The sequence below is a fragment of the Mustela lutreola genome, chromosome 3 (assembly GCF_030435805.1).
Source record: "Mustela lutreola isolate mMusLut2 chromosome 3, mMusLut2.pri, whole genome shotgun sequence".
NCBI lineage: Eukaryota > Metazoa > Chordata > Mammalia > Carnivora > Mustelidae > Mustela > Mustela lutreola.
The window spans coordinates 19,932,081-19,951,849 of NC_081292.1; the positions used below are offsets into that span (position 1 = coordinate 19,932,081).

General features: G+C 40.0%; 1 protein-coding gene across 6 annotated transcripts in view; it reads left to right on the plus strand.

The window, feature by feature from the left end:
* The window catches only part of ENPP2 (ectonucleotide pyrophosphatase/phosphodiesterase 2), a 107,951-nt gene that overhangs the window by 32,015 nt on the left and 56,167 nt on the right, over positions 1 to 19,769 (plus strand). For all 6 annotated transcript variants that reach the window (XM_059165727.1, XM_059165722.1, XM_059165724.1 and 3 more), the window contains exons 3-8: positions 7,132 to 7,287; positions 11,657 to 11,782; positions 13,785 to 13,845; positions 16,046 to 16,143; positions 16,363 to 16,442; positions 17,469 to 17,588. In XM_059165727.1, the coding sequence (XP_059021710.1) occupies positions 7,132 to 7,287; positions 11,657 to 11,782; positions 13,785 to 13,845; positions 16,046 to 16,143; positions 16,363 to 16,442; positions 17,469 to 17,588 (641 nt within the window). The remainder of the gene's footprint in view (positions 1 to 7,131; positions 7,288 to 11,656; positions 11,783 to 13,784; positions 13,846 to 16,045; positions 16,144 to 16,362; positions 16,443 to 17,468; positions 17,589 to 19,769) is intronic.

Sequence of the window (19,769 nt, forward strand, 5' to 3'; positions counted from 1 at the left end):
GGTAAATATAATGGGCAATCAGGGGCACGGGATGGATGGAGTATGTTTTCAAAGAGAATGTAAATAGGAAGTGCACATCCGTTTGACATCTTTGTTGCATATGTCTAGGGGGTAGCCAGCTTGATTTACCTTTAAGGTTGTGAGGGAATTGGTATGCATACAGGTGTGTGTGTGTGTGTGTCTGTACTCAAAGACATATGTGTATGCGTATGTTTGTAGTGTGGAGTGGAGGCGATTTCACTGAAATCTGTGATGGATTCCCTTTCAGTCTCCGGATGGAAATGGGCTATCCTCTGAAATTCAAGCCACTTAATACTTTCGAGGCCCAGGAAAGTTTATGAGCTTGTGAGTGACTGGCAAAGAGAGACTCGAAAGCCCCACCCAAGTCGTCATCATTTTTAGTGACTCCAGAGCTTAAAAGTGTGTGAGTGTGAATGAAATTCGTGGGCAGATAGACAAGGAGGAGTGTCTCTCACAGCTTTATGAGGAAAGTGAGTCTTTCTTTGTGAATCGCAGAGAAGACAACCAGGGTAAGAGGGACGAGAAGGTTCGTGTTCATCCGATAAGTCTGAGAATCGCCTTCTACAATAAAAAAAACTGTCTCGATGGTGGCAGAGCAGCATGTAGGAAGCTGCAAAGCAGACAGATACAACAGCCGTGATTCTGGAAGGAAGACCCTGTCATGACTTAAGATCAGGTTTTGGGACTTGATGTTAAATAAAATGTGGAGTCAGGGGTGTTTGTTTATTGAGAGAGAGACAGACAGAGAAAGGCAAGGAGGGGAGGGACAGTGGAAGAGGGAGAGAGAGAATCTTAAGCAAACTCTGTACCCAGGATGGAGCCTGACGCAGGGCTTGATCTCACAACAGTGAGATCATGACCTAAGCCGAGATCGAGAGTCGGTCGCTTAACAGACTGAGCCACCCAGGCACCTCGAGTCATGGGGTGATTTAAGTAAATGGAATAAAACTTTGCAGAGTAGAGTCTAAAGAGGGCACAGGTCATTCAGGGCTTTGTTAAATGAAGCTCTGGAATAGGGGTTTTTCATTTATCTTAAAACTACACAGAATTCTCTATCTTGTCGGTATACCCAGAAATCTTAGTCCCCCATAGTTACCACACAGATTCTCAAACCAAAAAACTTTCCAAATCATGTCTTCATCAGAGTCATAGACTGTGTACAGAATTTGGAAAAATCCTTTGTGAACAAAAACAGTGCGATAGTTGTATTCAGATGATCTAAAATTTTAACCAGGCCCTTTTTTAGCTAAGATTAGCCTGAGGGTTCGGATTTTCCAATCAGGAAAACAAGGATAAGGTTACCTTTTTATCGGAAAAGGTTTTTGAAAACAAAATGCCATATTAGGGGTGATGAGAATATAAGGTGTTAAGTATTTGATGATACATTTAATTTATCTTCACTTATGTTTGAAGGCCAGTGTCTAAACTTTTACCTTTTCAAGTCGCTGGTACCTGTGATTTTGACAACAATATTTCCTTGTTTGGGGGCAGATTTGCAAACCATTCAGACATACTCTACTGACTACCATCCTAAATGCTACCCGGGGGGTTCAAAAGTTGAGCTAAAGTTTTTAATCTATTTTATTTACGTCACATAAATCAGTTTTCTTCTAGTATATGAGAACTTTCTACATGAGAATGATATGTTAATAAATTCTTTAAAAGTGCAGGTGTCTGAAAACTTCCCAGGTAGGCCCATTTACTGAAAAAGTTGTCCGTGATAGCTGGTCCAGAATCTGACAAGGAGGAGAGAAGAGTGGTGTCACCAGAGTGGGCATCTATAGGAACTGATGTCTTTAGGAAGCAGAGATACTGACATGGAGACTTGTCTGTAAGGGCAACTCCCTGTGGGGTAAGGTCAGTTGTATCAGGAACACATGGCCACGGTGGTATGAGAGAGTATGACCAGAAAGGATGAATCATATACTCCAGAAGAGGCATAAGAGAACATGAAATGCTAGAGTTGGTCAGCATCTTGAATGTCATCCATGTTGACAGCCTCCTTTCCCTGTGGTTTCTACTTCAGACATGGCAGGCAGACAGAGGAGAACCAGTTCTGTGTCAGTGCCCTTAAACAGGAGGCCACATAACCACAGCCCACAGCCCCTTGTAAGGCTTCCCTCTCACTTTCAGGAAGCACTTGGGCTGAAGACCTCAGAGAACGGGAGGAAGAGACAGGGCGCCATCTCTCAGACCCTGGACACACGGCCACCGCACAAAGCTTGAAGAAAGAGTCTTCCAGCTTTAGGAAATGAAAGGTTTTCAAACTTCAGTACTGCTTCCCTCACTGATCAACCTCCAGATATGAAAATTTCCATTTTGCCGAGGGATTTAGAGGATTGATGGGGATTAGAGGATGATAGGATTGGGCGTCTGGGATGAACTCATGGGTAGGTCACCACTCTTGTCATGGGTTACGTCCTTTCCCAATGGCCTGTTAAATTATCGGTAGTTTTTCCCCATATAAATGGCACCAGAAGTCTATGACACTGCCTCTGTGTGGTAAGATGCCTATGTATGGTTAAGATGGAACATTGTGTGTTTTTTTTTTAAAGATTTTATTTATTTGACAGACAGAGATCACAAGCAGGCAGAGAGGCAGGCAGAGAGAGAGAGGAGGAAGCAGGCTCCCCACGGAGCAGAGAGCCCGATGCGGGGCTCGATCCCAGGACCCTGGGATCATGACCTGAGTCAAAGGCAGAGGCTTTAACCCACTGAGCCACCCAGGCACCCCCATTGTATTTTTTGTTTTACCCGTTTAGAAAGACTTCATTTATTTATTTATTTAGAGAGGGGGGGGAGGGGGGAGGGGTAGAGGGAAGAGGGAGACCGAGAATCTCAAACAGACTCTTGCTGACTGTGGAGCCCAGTGTGGAACCCAATGACCCCAAGGTCATGACCTGAGTTGAAAACAAGAGTCAGATGTTCAACTGACTGAGTCACCCAGGCGTCCCAATGGAATGTTTTAGAAATAAGATTTTACTTACCTAAATGAAAACAATTTCACCTGGGTCTATCAGAATTATGAATTTGAGCATAATAAATCACATTTTTACATTGGTGGTATTTAAATCACAAAATGCTTCTGTGAAGAATAAGGAGCATGTAACACTTTTATGCCTCTCATATATGTACATATATACCTGTTTTAAAATTTGAAGTCCCTATTTTAAGAAAAGGGTCTGTAGAGACTGTAAGAGTTATTTTTTAAGATTCTGGAACTGAGTTACAACTTTAAGCAAAATAGCATTATTTAAATATGTAATGAGGAAGGCAGCGATAGAATTTGAATCTCACAAAAGCACTGGCAGATGTCTCGTAGGAAATTCTAAACCTCCATACTTTTCCCACATTTTCGACTTGATCCTTTCTAGGTGTTTGTTTTTGTCATTTGTCTTCCTTGTTGGTTCTGAACTTTTATGGGCCTCTCCATAATTATGAGACACCACAAGTCCTCATCAAACTGATCCTGCAGTTTTTATCACCCCATTCAATAAGTTATAGAACCTGAGCGCTCAGATCGATGTACTCCTGGTTTAGGTCACGTAAAGGAAAGCTTTACAGATTTTAGAATTTAGACATATAATAAGTCAGAGAATCTTTCTGTATGGAACCAGGTTTAACATTTTCCAATAAAAAGCCAAGACCTAATACCTTAGGCTGGTGTGGGGCGGAGGGAAAGACATGAGACACGGGTATGGAATGAAAAAGCCAGAAACAAGAGTATGGGGGTCAGAGCTTGTTAGGAAGATGGTGGGGATGGGATAGGCCCTGGAAAGGCAAAGTGAATGTGGCTCTACTCTACCACCTGACTTGACTCACAGAGGTGCGGAAGTTCAAATTCTTCAGATTATTGGACTGGAAGGACTACATGGATCAATTCATCTTTGCATATCTCTGGCTGACATTGTCAGCAGAGTCCAAGTCAGCCAAGAACGAATTTGGCCTGTGTGTCCCCAGTCCGTCCCGGCCCCTGAACTTAGCCTTACTTGCAAGCTGTTGGTAAACCTTGAGTCCAACACTTTTTACCATCTGTGTGTTTGCATGATGAACACATGAGCAACACTTCCTTCACAAAGCTGTCTTCCGTTTAAGGCTTGGCAAAGATGATCATTAGGGGGAAGCAACTGAGAGAGAGTCAATGATTTTCAAGAACAAAGTGGGGGATACAGTCAGGATAATCAATGCGGTAGGGATGCAGTAAAAATCACGTGACTGACATGGATGGAGAAAGGCTTAAAATGGCTAAAATTCCACACAGATGTTTTAAAAGTAAAGAGAGAAATAGGGAAGAGGTCGTGATGCAGGAAAAGCAAAGGGCATGCCCAGAGGAATATTTCAAATGCCAGGTGGACGCCATAAAGAAGAGAAGACAGGACGAGTCAGCAACTACGAACCATGTGCCTTTGGACCTCGTAGCATCATCTCAGCAATAAGCCTAGCTGAGCGTATTTGTGTATGCAGCTCACGGGAGTGAATTCTGCTCAGAATTTATTAAATGGCCACAGGGTCTGTCTAAGCGGTACCCCTAAATAAAAGAATAATTCAATTATAAGCGCTTTTCCTATCTTTGTTTTTATTATAGGACTTTCTCTATTTTTACTTTTTGCACATCTCAACCTCTCCTCGCCCTGCAGTTTCTTATGGCCCAGCATGCACTGTTGCTAGGTTGGCCAAAGTCAATAGAAAAATGTGGTTTTTGAACCAGAGGTACGGCACTGCATTGGAAACCCGACATTATTTCCTAAACTGAGCTGGTGCGGTTTGTATGTGTTTCAACATCCCAGAATCAACCATGCACAAGTGTTTCACATCTCATGGTCTAGTGAATCTGTTTGCTTTACTTGAACTGATCTGATGCCATAAAGGCTATGATGGGGTGACTCTGACTTTTAAAAGGACAAAGGACTGAGGGATGGACGGGATGTTCAGATGAATGGCTTCAGCGAACCTGGAAATGTTATTTAACTTCTGTTCTCCGCCTGCTTCTTCTGTTTGCTTGTTTTCAAAAGTAATACATGCCAATTGTAAAAAAATGAAAAATTCATACACAGAAATAAGGAAGTAAGAGTATACATAGCATGTCATCAGTAACAATTAAGCTATTTCTATATAGTATATATTATATAATATATACTTTATACATAAATATGTACACAGAGTTATAAATATATATGTTATATGTATAAGAGGGATAGAAATAAGCAAACAAACAAAAGAATTGATAAAATCCTAGAAGTTTCAAACTACAGAAAGGAAAAGAAAAATCCCTCTGCTTCTCTCGTTCTCAGTCATTTTGCTCAAATATAATTCCTGTAAAGAGTTTCTTATGGGGGGGGGAGAGGAAGGTTATTGACACCTGTACCTTTCCTCAATGCCTCTGCCCCCCCTTCTCTGGCTCTGTTTTTATTTTTATATTTATTTATATCCTTATCACTCTCTTTACCTCTATTTATGACCCAGAATATGATGTTTAATACTATCATACTGTTCTGTTGCTTTGCTCTTAAAAAAAACACATTAATATAATTTTATAGATCTTTCCATAGTACCCTACACAGCTCTAACTCATTCTTTTTAAGGGCTGGGCAATATTCCATTAATGGATACGGTGATTCTTTTATATGTATCTTGGTAAACTTGTACAAATATACATGAGAGGTGAATTCCTAGTAATGGAATTTCTGGGTGAAAGATTCATATGCATTACCAAAATGTGTTCTGTTTTACAAAAAATTTCATTCCTAGCAACAGGTAGGACACTGCTTATGCCTTCCATTCATCAGAAATTAATTATTTTGTAAGCTATGATGACAACAGAATTGCATTTTTTCCAGTCGGCCAGTTATTCCAGCACTACTTACTAATTAATCCTTCTTTTACCTCCTGATTAATGCCTCTTTCTTTCTCCAATTGCTTTAATCATAAATAAATTCTCATATATTTGACTCTATTTCCCATTCCCACTTTCAGCATTGATCTACTTATTTCCTGTTCTAATTATTTAACTCCAGAATATACTTTACTATCTAGTCTTCACCAAATTACTCTTACTTTCAAGTGCTTTTCATTTCATTTATTCATTTTTTATAAATTTTTAATATCCTCTCCAGTTAAAAAACTCCTCTTTATATTTTTATTGTGGTTGCATTGAACCTTTAGGTTCATTTAGGAAAAACTGATATTTTTATAATATTATTTTTATCTCTAAGATGGTATATCTTTCCATTTAATGAAATCTTTTGAAATACCTTCTTGTAGAGTTTTAATGTGTTCTTCAGGTACGTCCTACACGTCTGATGAAATTTATACCTAATATCATATCTTTTAAGAACTATGAGGAATGGAACTTCCATTGAATTTTTGAACTTATATAATACAAACATGTAGAATTTTTGTCTCACCTATTTTTTCCCTAAAATTTTAGTTGATCCTGAGATTTCTAGATATATAGTCATATCATAGAAAATAAAAAGGATTTATTTTTGACAAGCTGAGATTATGGTGTTCATGTTTGTGTAACCCCAGTTATGAGTATAGATTTATTTAATGGCTGGAAGAGGTCTTACAAGTCTTCTATTTCAGTTCCGTATGTTCAGACTGTTCTCGGATCATTTAGGCTCAAATCTCCTTACAAAAAGTTACAGCTTTTCAAAGAGGGACATGAACTCTTGTTTCTAAGTGTGTACATCAATGTTCTCTTCTCTGTTGGCATCGTTAACATCCGCAGAGACACTAACCCTCCCAGATTTGTAGTAATAATAATTGTAAACAGTAAAATAAAACCATCGGCCAACATTCATTGCACTTACTGTGTTTGACAGACTGCTAAGTGTTCTGCTTGGATTGTTTCCTTGAATTCTCATTATAATCTCCAGTTACTTTTGTTAATCCCCCCACTTTGCAGATGAGGAAACTGGCAGGAGGTTTGGCGACCTGCCAGGGGTCCACAGTGACCTGCCCAGGGTTCACAGCTAGAAGGTGATGGTGCCAGGCTGCTCAGCTAGAGCCTGACTGTGTCACCATGCTGTGCTCCTTCCCACGGCCCCTTCTCCATGATGACAGGACCCATTTCCCAATCCCATCGCCGTTGCCTCTTATATCTTGCAGTGTTATCTGACTCCCCCTGGACCAACACTTCTGGATCATGCAAGGGCAGATGCTTTGAACTTCAAGAAGTTGGGCCCCCTGACTGTCGTTGTGATAACCTATGTAAGAGCTACAGCAGTTGCTGCCATGACTTCGATGAGCTTTGTCTGAAGACAGGTGGGTAAATTTTGGGTCCTCTGGAGACTTGGTTGGAGAGCTTAAATGCCCTCACTGTTATTCTCCCCGGCATTTGCACCTTGCTTTAGTCAAACCAAACTGTGTGCGTTAGTTTTGTTTCTTGGATGATTATTGATTGTGACTGTTGTTTGCATACCAAGTCCACTCAAAGAACGTTCTTTGCAACCGCGGTCATTATTTACTGATTTTGGAAATATTTATGGCCAGGCTTTTTTTTCCCCCAATCTTCATCATCTGTCTCTTGCTATCAATTCCCACATTCACTGCTAGGGTACATGGACTGAAACTAACAGCATTCTTATTTTTAATTTTCTGTTTTAATTTTAATTTTTTAAATTTTTGCTTCCCTGCTCAGTATACAACATTTGCGTTATTTCGTCTTATCATGTAGTAACTATTGGCCTGCTCTGATGTAATTCCCCATTCTCTGTGCAGGTGGAAAGTTGTTATGGAGTTCTACTTGGGGTCTCATGCTCAGGGTAGCTCCGAAATATTCCTCTCAGTCATCCTGGCCTTTCTTGCCATGTCTGCTCTACTGGAACCATCAGTAGAATATATGGACTTCAGAATGAATACACTTGAGTTGAGAAGAAGCGGTTTGGAGACATTTGCCACCCCACCTGCTCTGTTTCCAAAGCCCAACACTTTAAGTAGGACCCGGGAGAAACCTTGCAGGCTATCCAGCACGCCTCTGGGCAGCACTGTATGTAAACTCTGAAAAGATGACTGTCAACAGTGCTAAGATCTCTAGACACAGCTTCCTTGATAAGTTATGACTTGGTTTTGGACTTTTATGATTTAAATGATTCTTTCAAAAATCTGACTCATATTATCATTGATATTAGCCTCATATTTCTAATGATATCATTAGAAACAGACATGTTATTCTCCTTTACTGAAGAAATAGCCCTTGATTTATATAAAAACCGATGCCAACTCCCTTACCAGTTCTGGTTTGTTTGCTTTTCCCCCACCAAACAAGAAGAGTTTTATTAGGCTGTATTCTGTATAATACATTTTCCAAACATGTAGCCATTTTTTTCTTGTTACTTTTCTTTGGAACTTCTCCCAGGTTCCTTAGCCGTGGGTCTGCAAACTTAAATGCTGAGAACCTTGTAAACTGAACATATGGATGGAACAGATGTTCTAGTAGAGCCCTTTGGCTCCGAAACATTATTTCAAACCAGCAGCCTATGATTGCTTGGCACTGGGGACCTAACCGATGTTCGTTTCCTTTGCACCACGAGCATCTGGCCTCTGACATGGCCTCTGAGGTCCAGATTCCTGATCTTAGAGCTCCTTGCAAAGTTGAGTGGATGTCCCCACTCTACCTTTGCTCTTTCCGAATGTCGTTCATGCCTCTCTTTCCAGATGTAATAAATACAGATGATAACAACATTTTTGAAGTAGTTTATTTTCCTGTGTACCAAGATAACATATGCCAAATGTCGAAGAATCAAATATCAAACAATAACAGAAGGTTGAAGGAAAAAATAAAAGTCCCTGAGATCCTACAGGCCTCAGAGATGGCCTACAGGCCACTTTCCAGAGATAAGCACAATGTTTCAGTGTAGACCTTGACTACTATGAGTGTGTGTGTACATGTATTTATATGAGTGTATATATGTATATGTTTGGAAGGGGATGTGTCTATACTCATATATCTCTTGACACACTGTCTTTTTGAATGTCTAAATAGTATTCCATTGAACAGATGCAACCTGCTTTTTGAGTAACTGATCATTATTTAGATTTCCCCAGTTGTTGGTATTATGAAGAATGTATCAATGAATGTGGTTCATGATTATTTGAATTTTGTTTTCCTTAAGACAAATTCCTAGGAGTGGGATTTTGAAGCAAAGTGTACATTTTAAAAATATAAATATATGATACACAATTAACACTTCTCAAAGTTTATATTCCTCTCAAAAGGCACAAGAACCTTTCAGCACTCCCTTTTCAACACATTCTCACTTTTAAAATACATATTTTCACTAAAAAATTGCTTTTTCTGATCTAATAGGTAACTTTCTTATTATTCCATAAGGTTAATTTTTTTTTCTGTTTATTTCCATGTTTGTTTTCAAAATTATACAGCTGACTGACTTCTACCTTGCTTGTGGTTCACTCTGAACCCTGGTTTTTAAAAATTCCATTTTTACACAAAGCCAGTAGTTCATCAATAAGTTCAGCTTGTTAATAGTGATTTTTTTAATAAACAAAGGGATTTTTCTTATGAAACTAGAGCAGCAATAAAAGTATATGTGTTATATGAATTATCCCTGAATTGGGGAAAAAAATCAGTCTAAGTATCCTTGGAAATTTGCTAACCATTGAGAATAGCAGGTCTTGGATAAAGGAATTTTAAGCATTTCATCTGCTTGGGAAGTGAAGGCAGAGGAAGAGGGGATATCAAAAAATCAGAGAAAATTTGGATATAAATGTAATTCTAAAAGAAGGGAAATTAAACAATAGTTGTATGGTTTTCTAGCATGGCAACTAGTACTTCTTTATTCATTTATTCATTTAGCAAAGTGTCTATTGGTAGAATATTACTAAGTAGCAACATAGCTTCCTAAAACCACTGCCTTCCACTTACAACATAAAATAAGGGGTGAAGACCTCAAGTGTCCTTAGCTCAGAGAGGGTTTTCTTGACCAATCTATGTCAAGTAGCATCCCTTTTCCACTCTGTAACTCTCTATCAGTACCATCGTATTATTTCCTTCATAGCACTTGACATGAGCTGAAATTATCTTGTTTCTCCTGGTCTGCTTGCCTATGGTCTGTCTTTCCCAATTGGAATAGAAGCTCCACGAAGATGTCTTGTCTTGTCTTTCTTGTTCTTCATGACCCACACCCCCAGCACCTGGAACATGGAAAACATAATAGAAATATGTATTGAATAAATGACTTTATTATGAAGTTTCTTAGTACATCAACCCCGAATTTAAAGAGTTGTGTTTTATTTTCATGATAATTTGCAAGTAGATGGAATGCATGTTCAGGGAACACCTAGCATGTGTGGAGCACAGTCTCAGATATTGGAGACATAACGGTGAAGAGAGATGTGTTTTTCTTTCCCCCCCCCTACTATGGAGCTTCCAGTCTAGTAGATGAAAATGCAAGCAAAAAAATATAGCACTCTCTTTTATTTTTTTTTAAAAAGATTTTATTTATTTATTTGACAAACAGAGATCACAAGTAGGCAGAGAGACAGGCAAAGAGAGAGGGGGGAAACAGGCCCCCTGCTGAGCAGAGAGCCTGATGCGGGGCTCGATCCCAGAACCCTGGGACCATGACCCGAGCCAAAGGCAAAGGCTTTAACCCACTGAGCCACCGAGGTGCCCCTAGCACTCTCTTTTATTTTTATTTTTCCCAGTGGGTTCCCACCTACCCCCCCCCCCCCCACTGAGGGATGTGGGGCACACGCACACGCACGACCCGACGGGGCCGCCAGGTAGCCCCCTCCCGATGGCCGCGCAAAGACTGTGGCGTGGTGCAGCAACCCCGGCCCCGGGGGGGTCGTATGTGTGGCAGAGTCTGGGAGAAGGGAACCCTCCTCCCCACCGGCCGATCGCCCGACCTGAGGTGGACGGGCGACCCCCAAAGGGTCTTTAAACCTGCGCGCCGGGACGCGCTTAGCACTCTCTTTTAAATGAAAATATTAATTTTCTTAAATATTTACTGTTGATAGAGTCCATGAGCTCTGAAGGACCATAAGTCCTTCTTCCTAGCTGTAACCCATCTACTGGCCTCCGGAGAGGAGGGGCTATGACCCCTCATTGTAGATGAGGCCATATTTTGGTTGATGGTTGGCATTGCGAGTGTTTTTCATATCCCTTTAAACTCTACATCTCTCTGTTTAGGACTGGACCCTCCAGCTGCAACTTAGAGCAGGAGAGGATTTGGTTGCACTATCGTTTGTAATTAAATCAAGTTCCTTAATGTCAAGCAAAGCTACTTTGGGAAATAAAAGAGCCCAGCTGTAGTTACTCTGCCTAAGATGGTGGAAACACCTATCACAAACCTTACATACCATACATTTTCCTGTTTTTTTTTTTTTTTTTTTTTTTTTTTTTAGTACAGTGTACAAATGGTAAGGGTTCCGTTTTTCCAAAGGAGCCCAATTATGTTTGGCTTCGTACTCTGATTTGAAAAATTAGGAATTCAACCTATTTGTAAGTCCTCCAAATATCATCTAGGCCTCAGGCCAACTCTAATTTCACAAGCAGATTAAATGATGTGGGATTTTTAGCTCTTTTTGTTGGCAACACTTGTGAGCAATTGTGGCCTCTTTCATTTGGTCTGTGAGAGGCAGTGACAGTGTTTTATTGTGCCGATTTCAGCGGGCGGTTGGGAGTGTACCAAGGACAGATGCGGAGAAGTAAGAAACGAAGACAATGCTTGTCACTGCTCAGAAGACTGCCTGGCCAGGGGAGACTGCTGTACTAATTACCAAGTGGTTTGCAAAGGTACATGTTTCCATGGGTTGGCTAGAGCTTTAAAAGATTAAAAACTGGAGATGCTCCAAGGAGTCTTGGATGTTGGGGCTGTAACACCTTGGATATGGGTTTGGAAGGAGGGACGGGGTTGTGTTTTTAAATTTCTCGTGCTTTTTTCTTGGTTTTGCTTCCCTGCATTTCATGGATCTGAAATAACAAGGAAATCGCCCCAAATTCCAGAAGGTGGTAGACTCCTAATAATGAAGAGTTTACTAAAGTTCCTGTCTTGGTCTTAGATCAGGTTGTCTGAAAGCAGAGCCTGAGATGGAATGCCTTGCGTGGAACGTGTTGAGGGAGTGCTCTGTGGGAAAACCACGTCAGGGAGCAAGAAGGAGTTCAGGGCAGGGGGCAGCCAGCAAGGATGTGGTTTTAGGGGAAGCCTCACCTTGGCGTGATTTACTGCAAGGTCTGGAAGGTAAATAATAGCGTAACTTTGAGGTGGGGGGAATATGGCTTTTGTACCCATTGGATGTAAGCTATAAACTGAGGCACTAGCAGCAGCCTAAAGATGTGTATACCAGCTGGTAAAGAGGGTCGGGGCACGCACAGTTCCTGCTGTACCCCAAAGCTCTGCACACATATCTGTTCTCTTGGTATGGTCAATTGTGGAATATGATGGTTTTATTCTAATAGTAAATACCAGTCGGTGAACTAACAAAAGTATAAAAGATGATGTTTCTGTCTCTAAGGATTTCAAGTTACCATAGCACCCAATTACAGAGGTTAATGGAAAGATCCAAGAATCTTTATGTAAACTTTGCAAGTCACTTTATTGTCAAAATTAAGTCCTTCTTCCTAGCTGTGCCATGGAACATTTAAAAAGAGTTTCTGTGAAAAGATTTCAGGAAAAAAGCAAATCCGTTCTGAACGTGTTTCGTGTTCAGTTTGTGGTGGGAAGGTATTCCATAAATCCTGAATTTGGAAACTTTCCCCTGCCCAAACAGTTATTGTAACTTTTGATAAAGCGTACAATCAACTGAGACTCTTATTCCCCGCCCCCACCCTCCCATGTAGTAAATGTAACAATAAACTACAGAGGCTATTAGAAAAGACCAGAAAAAGTCCTAGGTGTCGCTGGTCACTGAACCATTCAACATTGGATTTTCCTGGTTAAAACTTCTAGTTGTAGTACTTTTGTAAGAGCCCTGGGTTACTAGATACGTGGTAAAACTCCCCCCAGTTTAAGGAGCATGTTACTAACCTACCCAGCTGTCAGGAGTCAGATTCTTTCTTATTGACCAGGGCGATTTCCGATTTCCGATGGTCAAAATACGTGATGTTTATTTGCCTTAGGGCCATTTAAATCAAATGCTTTTTGATAATTTTCATTTTCTCCTAAGGAAGCCTCGTTGTTAATGTTTCTTTAGTTTTAAACCTGAACATTTTTCTGTTCTCCATTCTTGACGGGGTAACTCAGGAAAGCTCTTAGACCTTGGAGGAAGAGAAAATTGAAAGAGCATTGATTTTTTTCCCTAAATTCACAGGCTGAACGCTGATCCAGTGGCAAATCATCTTTCTCTTGCAATCTTCCAATCTATCATTCCTGAGTATTCTAAGCCTTTCCCCGCAACTGAAGGGAAGTCGTGCCATAGTTTCTATGGCTCTGAGATGTTCAGTGGTGGAGAAAAGAGTGTTCCATCTAATGACCAAACAGTTTATTTCTGGAGGGAAACAAACATGAAATTTTGTTCACTGACGCCACTGGTGTTTTTATCTACAAACCATTTAGACTCAGAAGGCTCGCATAAACACCACTTGGGGCTATTAAATATTAGCTTTTCCATTATGTATGGGTGTACTTTAGTAAGCCAAACCACCACTGGACTTTATTTCAGAGTTTCTGTTTAGATGGTGTTCCATAAGCAAGGAGTATCCAGCAAGACACGGACGGGGCCTGGGGTTGCGGTCTTTAGGGCTCTGGCTGGCATTGACCATGAGATTCACAAGTGAATTTACCCACTTTCCCTTATAGGAGAGACACACTGGGTAGATGACAACTGTGAGGAGATAAAGACCCCAGAATGCCCTGCAGGGTAAGTGCCTTTTATAAACATGATGAAGTTTTACATATTAGTTGATAAAACATCCCAGGATGCAGATAGGTAAATGGTGACAAACAATGTAAAAGCTGAGATCATCTTATACAGGTAAACTTATACTCAAGTACTTGTAAGTGATTAATTCATCGAAAGCTAGAATGTACATCTTGAAGTAGTACATTTTTATTTGTATTTTTTTTAAGATTTCATTTATTTATTTGAGAGAGGGGGAGGAGCAGAGGAAAAGGGAGAAGCAGGCCCCCCGCTGAGCAGAGAGCCTGACGCAGGGCTGGATCCCAGGATGCTGGGATCATGACCTGAGCTGAAGGCAGAGGCTTAACCACTGAGCCCCAAAGTAGGGACTTTTTAAAACCTTTTCTTCTATTGCCTCTGCACATATTAAAGACTGAATATCTCTGTACTTCACCGTAGCTGAAGATTTTACAAAGTGTATGTAAATACCACCAGAGAAGGAAAGATACATTTCTGGCATTGATTTGTTATTTATTTTTTGGTGTTCTTTTTTTTGGAGGGTTTTTTTTTTTTTTTTTTTTTTCCACTGGGAAGGCTGCTTCTGCCTTTTTGGGCAGGGGGGTGGGGAAGACTACAGAACTTCTCAAAAATATAATCCAAGCTGGTAACTCCTACTGGATGCTGCAGGAACTTGACAACTTGACAACTGATCGCTGGGGTGTGACCAGGCTTGAGTGACCCCCACAGCTCAAGGGCGACCGGCGTGAGACACTTACTACGCCTTCCAGGAAACTGCTGAAAATTCATGGACCCTTAAAATGCCTGGCAGAAAATAAATTATCAACAAGTGTGTTATCATGAATGTATTTGTTCAAGTGGATTTTTGTTTCTCGGCAGCATAGCCTGCGATGCAAAATCCGAGTATTTTGATATTGTCTTGATTTTCATCTCCTCCTTTGGCTTTAATGAGCCACTTGTACCTCTTTGGACTTTCTGAATGGAATGGCCATCATTTCTGACTGTTTAACATGTGTTCAGTTATTTTGGGGGACAAAGCAGTCTAGCAGTAGAAGTCCTGTTAATGGAGAATAGTCACAACTATAATGAACTCTTTGATAGTATCATTCTATGTGCTTTATCTGTGACGCATCTGAAATACGCCTAATTTGTTATGTGGCTTCAATAAACTCAAGTCAAACTATCAGGAAAATATGTTTTCCTGCAGTTTAGTATTCTCAAGTCTGACTGGCCAATTCTGTCCTCAGACTATAACTGAGGACCTATTTTGTCAGATCCTGCTGTAGTTAAATGAATCGTCTGGTCCTTTATTGATGAACTTTTTAAAGGTCTTCATCAATTTTGATTTTTTTTTTTTAAAGATTTTATTTATTTATTTGTCAGGCATAGAGGGAGAGCGAGCGAGTGAGCACAGGCAGACAGAGAGGCAGGCAGAGGCAGAGGGAGAAGCAGGCTCCCTGCCGAGCAAGGAGCCCGATGCGGGACTCGATCCCAGGACGCTGGGATCATGACCTGAGCCGAAGGCAGTGCTTAACCAACTGAGCCACCCAGGCGTCCCAATTTTGATTATTTTTAAAGTTATTTTATGATTAAACCTAAAAGAATTCTTCTATAAGTTTTAGGGACAAGAGTGCCACTGCTATAAATTTCATTCTCATTTACTCATTCATTCATGTATTTGATAAGCATTTATTGAAGCCCTACCAAAAGTCTATGAAATAGAAAGATGGATAAGACATAAACTATGCATCGAAATAATGTAGTATGTATGTGAATGCAAAAAGAGGTATGAATTAATATCTTAAAGGAATTCAGAAGTGTGAGCAGCTAATGTTATAGAAAAGAAAACCTTGAGGTGGGTTTTAAGGAATGAATAGGAGTTTTATGGGTAGCAAATGGGAGAACACCTATTCCAGGCAAATAAAACAACTTTATACTGTGTGAAAAACCTTGTTTGCAGTGTGAGAGGCGGCAAGGGAAATCTGGAGTCCAGTCTCTTCCCTGGCCATTTTATGACCTTGGTCACTTAACTCTAGACTTTGGTCATCACAAATGCCCTGTGGCTGGCAGCCCAGGCCTTAACCAATAGCCTCACTTGAAGTTTCATCTTGGAAACTCCTGGTCTCAGTTGTGCAGAATGAGAAGGCACAATGGAAACTTTGTAGCAGGATGTTTTCTAAAGCTTAATATGTTATTCTTGAAGGTTTGTTCGCCCTCCGTTAATCATCTTTTCGGTCGATGGTTTCCGTGCATCATATATGAAGAAAGGCAGCAAGGTCATGCCTAACATTGAAAAGCTACGTAAGTCCTTTTCATAGTGTATTCTCGTCAGTATCCATGATCTGCCCAGTGCATGCTCAGCTATGAGCTTTGAGAGCTCTGGACAAGTAGATGTAGTCTATTATTTGAAATACAGAAGTGATTGTAACTCAAGTCTTTGGTGGTTTCTGAAGTGGAGTCCCATACGTGAAGTGACTCCTGTTGGGTCTCTTGTCCTAATGTCTAAAATTCTGTCCCTAGGGTCTTGCGGCACACACTCTCCCTACATGAGGCCCGTGTACCCAACGAAAACTTTCCCTAACTTATACACTTTGGCCACTGTAAGTATTTTTTCTCTCCTTTCTTTTTTTAAAAATTAATTAATTAATTAATTAATTAATTTGAGAGAGAGAGAGCACACGAGCGGGGTGGGGAACGGAAGAGGAAGAGAGAGAAACAGACTCCCTGCTGAGCAGGGAGGGAGGTCCCCATATGGGGCTCCATCCCAGGACCCCAAGATCATTACCTGAGCCAAGGGCAGACGCTTAACTGCCTGAGCCACCAGGGTGCCTCCTAAGTATTTTTTCAAAGGATGTAGATTCAAAGGGAGTGGATGTAGATTTCATCCTGAAATGACTTAAAGGGTGATTAAAAAAAAACATGTTTCTCAGTGGTCCAGGAAAATCTGTCTGTTTTTTATCTTGTCTGCCTGAGCTGTTCACGGTAAGTGTCTTTTACAACTTTGTCAGCGACTGAACCTCACGGTCACCTCAAAACTGAAAACTTTTTTTAGGTACTGTTCTGTTTGGACATATACATTAAGCTTCTGTCAGATACCACAGAATCTGTTGTTTATTTTCTGGGTTTTCAAATAAAAATATTGACTTTGGGGCACTTTGTTTTCGTTTTCAGATACTCCCAGTCCTACCTTGTTTTCTTCTTTAAAAACACAATTTGTTTATTTATTTGGTTATGATGAATTCGAGGGGTTCTGAGGTAGAAGTAGAACTTAGGGAAAAGGAAAAGTGTATTTATAAATAGAAGCTTCTTTGGAGGCACATAAGTAAATTTCAATTTGCAGGTTAACTTATTGCAATAAAAGTTATTGTCATCTTACTAAATCACAACAGTTAAAAAACCCCAAATATTAACTTTATTATCATCATGTTAAGTCTCTCAGATCGCTTATGATTAATAAGACAACATTCCTGTTTGCTTAGACACACACAGAGTATACATGTATCTTATATAAATTTGGGAATTAAACATTGCTATAAAACTTCCTATGATAAGAAAATATATGATATAACTCATATGTACAGATTATCATACTGGTAGTTTAACAATAAATTTTCTTTTACACAAAGGGACTGTATCCAGAATCACATGGAATTGTTGGCAATTCAATGTATGATCCTGTATTTGATGCCACTTTCCACCTTCGAGGACGAGAGAAGTTCAATCACAGATGGTGGGGAGGTCAACCAGTAAGTTCTGCATTTTCTGTGTATGTGTGTCTATGCACTGAACCTTTTCATCCCCAAATTTTTACCTGCATAAAAGATGCATATAATTTCCTCAGACTTGGCAATGTTTCTGCCCTTTAGTGTTGTGTATATATATCTGTGCACATAATACCTATATATATGTGTGTAAATAATGTGTATATCTCTATGTCCATGTGTGTCTCTATATATGTGTTTATATGTGTAGGTGAGGTTATGATTATAAATGTGCCAGAGGATAAATGTCTTTATTAGATGCTGGTGATGGAAATGGTGACAGAAAGGTGAATTTCAGAGACATTTTGAGGAAGGAATATATAGTCAGATCTTACTGATTTACTAGATTTAGGGGTACGATGAAAAAGAGAAGTGAATGATTAGGACTACCCCCAAATTTTGGCCCAGGTACCATATGAACAGAGACAGAGAAACTTGCTGATTAGAAGGAGCTCAATGAACCCACTGGAAATTCATGAATTCTTTTGTTTAATCCACTTTTTGAAATTCTTGGAAGTTACATGTAAGTGGAACCCTATCTTCATTTTGGACCAGCAAATTAATACTTTGAAAGAACTCATCCTGTTTACTTCAGATCTAATGGATGGGCAGAAAGTAAAAAAAGGATGTAGGTGGCTTTCTACATCATATTTTTCCCATGACTGTATGCGAGGTTAGGCAACTTGATTTGGTCAGACATGAGCAAAAGGGCAACGTGAGACAAGGTTGTTGAATGTGCAGAATTGACCCAAGGACACACGCCCCAGGGTAAAAAGGCCAAGTTCCCCACAGGAACATGGCGCAGTATACACAGCCAATGAAAAACATGTAGAAGAAAGAAAAGAAGAAGAAAGACAGCAAATGGTCCCACCTTATGTCAACTCTGACTGGAGGCCACGACCTCCCAGAACTCTGGTTAGGACAGAGGGCTGAGACCCTTGTGTATCGGCCATGACATGCAGATGGCCAGTGTCTGCACACGTCCGTGAATCTACCATCCCCGAGCAGTTCCATACCCAGAAATCTTTGCTCCAATCTGCGGGCAAGCTAGAGAACAAAAAGTCAGAAAAAAATGGTATTGCTTTGATTAAAGGTCATTCATGATTACAAAAATAGATGCATGCCTAACAAAACCGTATGCAAAGCTAAACATAGGCTTCTCATTAAAAAAAAAATAATAATAAGTATTGGAAGACTCCTTGTATGTCTGTAAAGTGTTTCTTTATAGTAGAGGTTCTGATTCTGCTGTCTTTGTTCAGGCTGGACTCCCAGAAGTCTGTGATGACCTGAGCTGTGAGCTTAGTGCAATTGGTTTACAGGGTGGATTTTACAAATTTTATGATAGAGGAACATTTTATGTGTAAATAAAATTATTAACATGAGAGTTCTGTCAAATATTGCTCATTGGTTTTTTATATTCATTTTGTCATGGAAACAAAGTTGCCTGAGGAACCACACAGGAGATAGACAGCAATAGTAATTTTATCAAATTGGATCACCTTACCCCAAGCGTTGACATTAGTTTCCCTCTGGGTTGGCGTGGCTCAGAAGATCCGTCCACACCTTCACTAACTTCTGCAGAAACAGAGCAGAGGGAATGCTGCTAAGCTGCCGCATGGAATGAAGTCGTTTTCAATTCTGTTTGCCTCTTTCCTGATTCTCAGTGTTGACAGATTTGACCAAGTTTAGTGTTTTCCTAGTGTTGACAACGACTAACAGTGGAATCTGTACTTCGGTCTTCTTCTTGATGTGTATTTCTATCTTCTTGAACAAAGGGGACACCATAAAAATTTCAAGGAACATAGTAGCTATAATTTAAACATGTATTTATTATTGAAATTAAGCATATACAAAGAATATAGTGACAGAAACTGTAAGGAACTACAGAATAAGAATATAAGAAACTAGAAATATTAGAAGAAGAGATGAGCCTTAATAAATGTTTCTCAGGCATTTATCCCATCCTCTCAGAGGCTTCTGCATTTCCCAAAATCACCAGTGGAAAAAAATAACTGGGGTTGAGAAAATATTTATAAAAATCTTAGGTAATGAAATTAAACTCAGTTTGTTTTTACTGAATGATGAAACCATGAAAGACATTTGGCTAAATAAGAAAGGAGTCAGAGTAAATGATAAATAAGAACCACTCTAATCCTACTTTAAAAT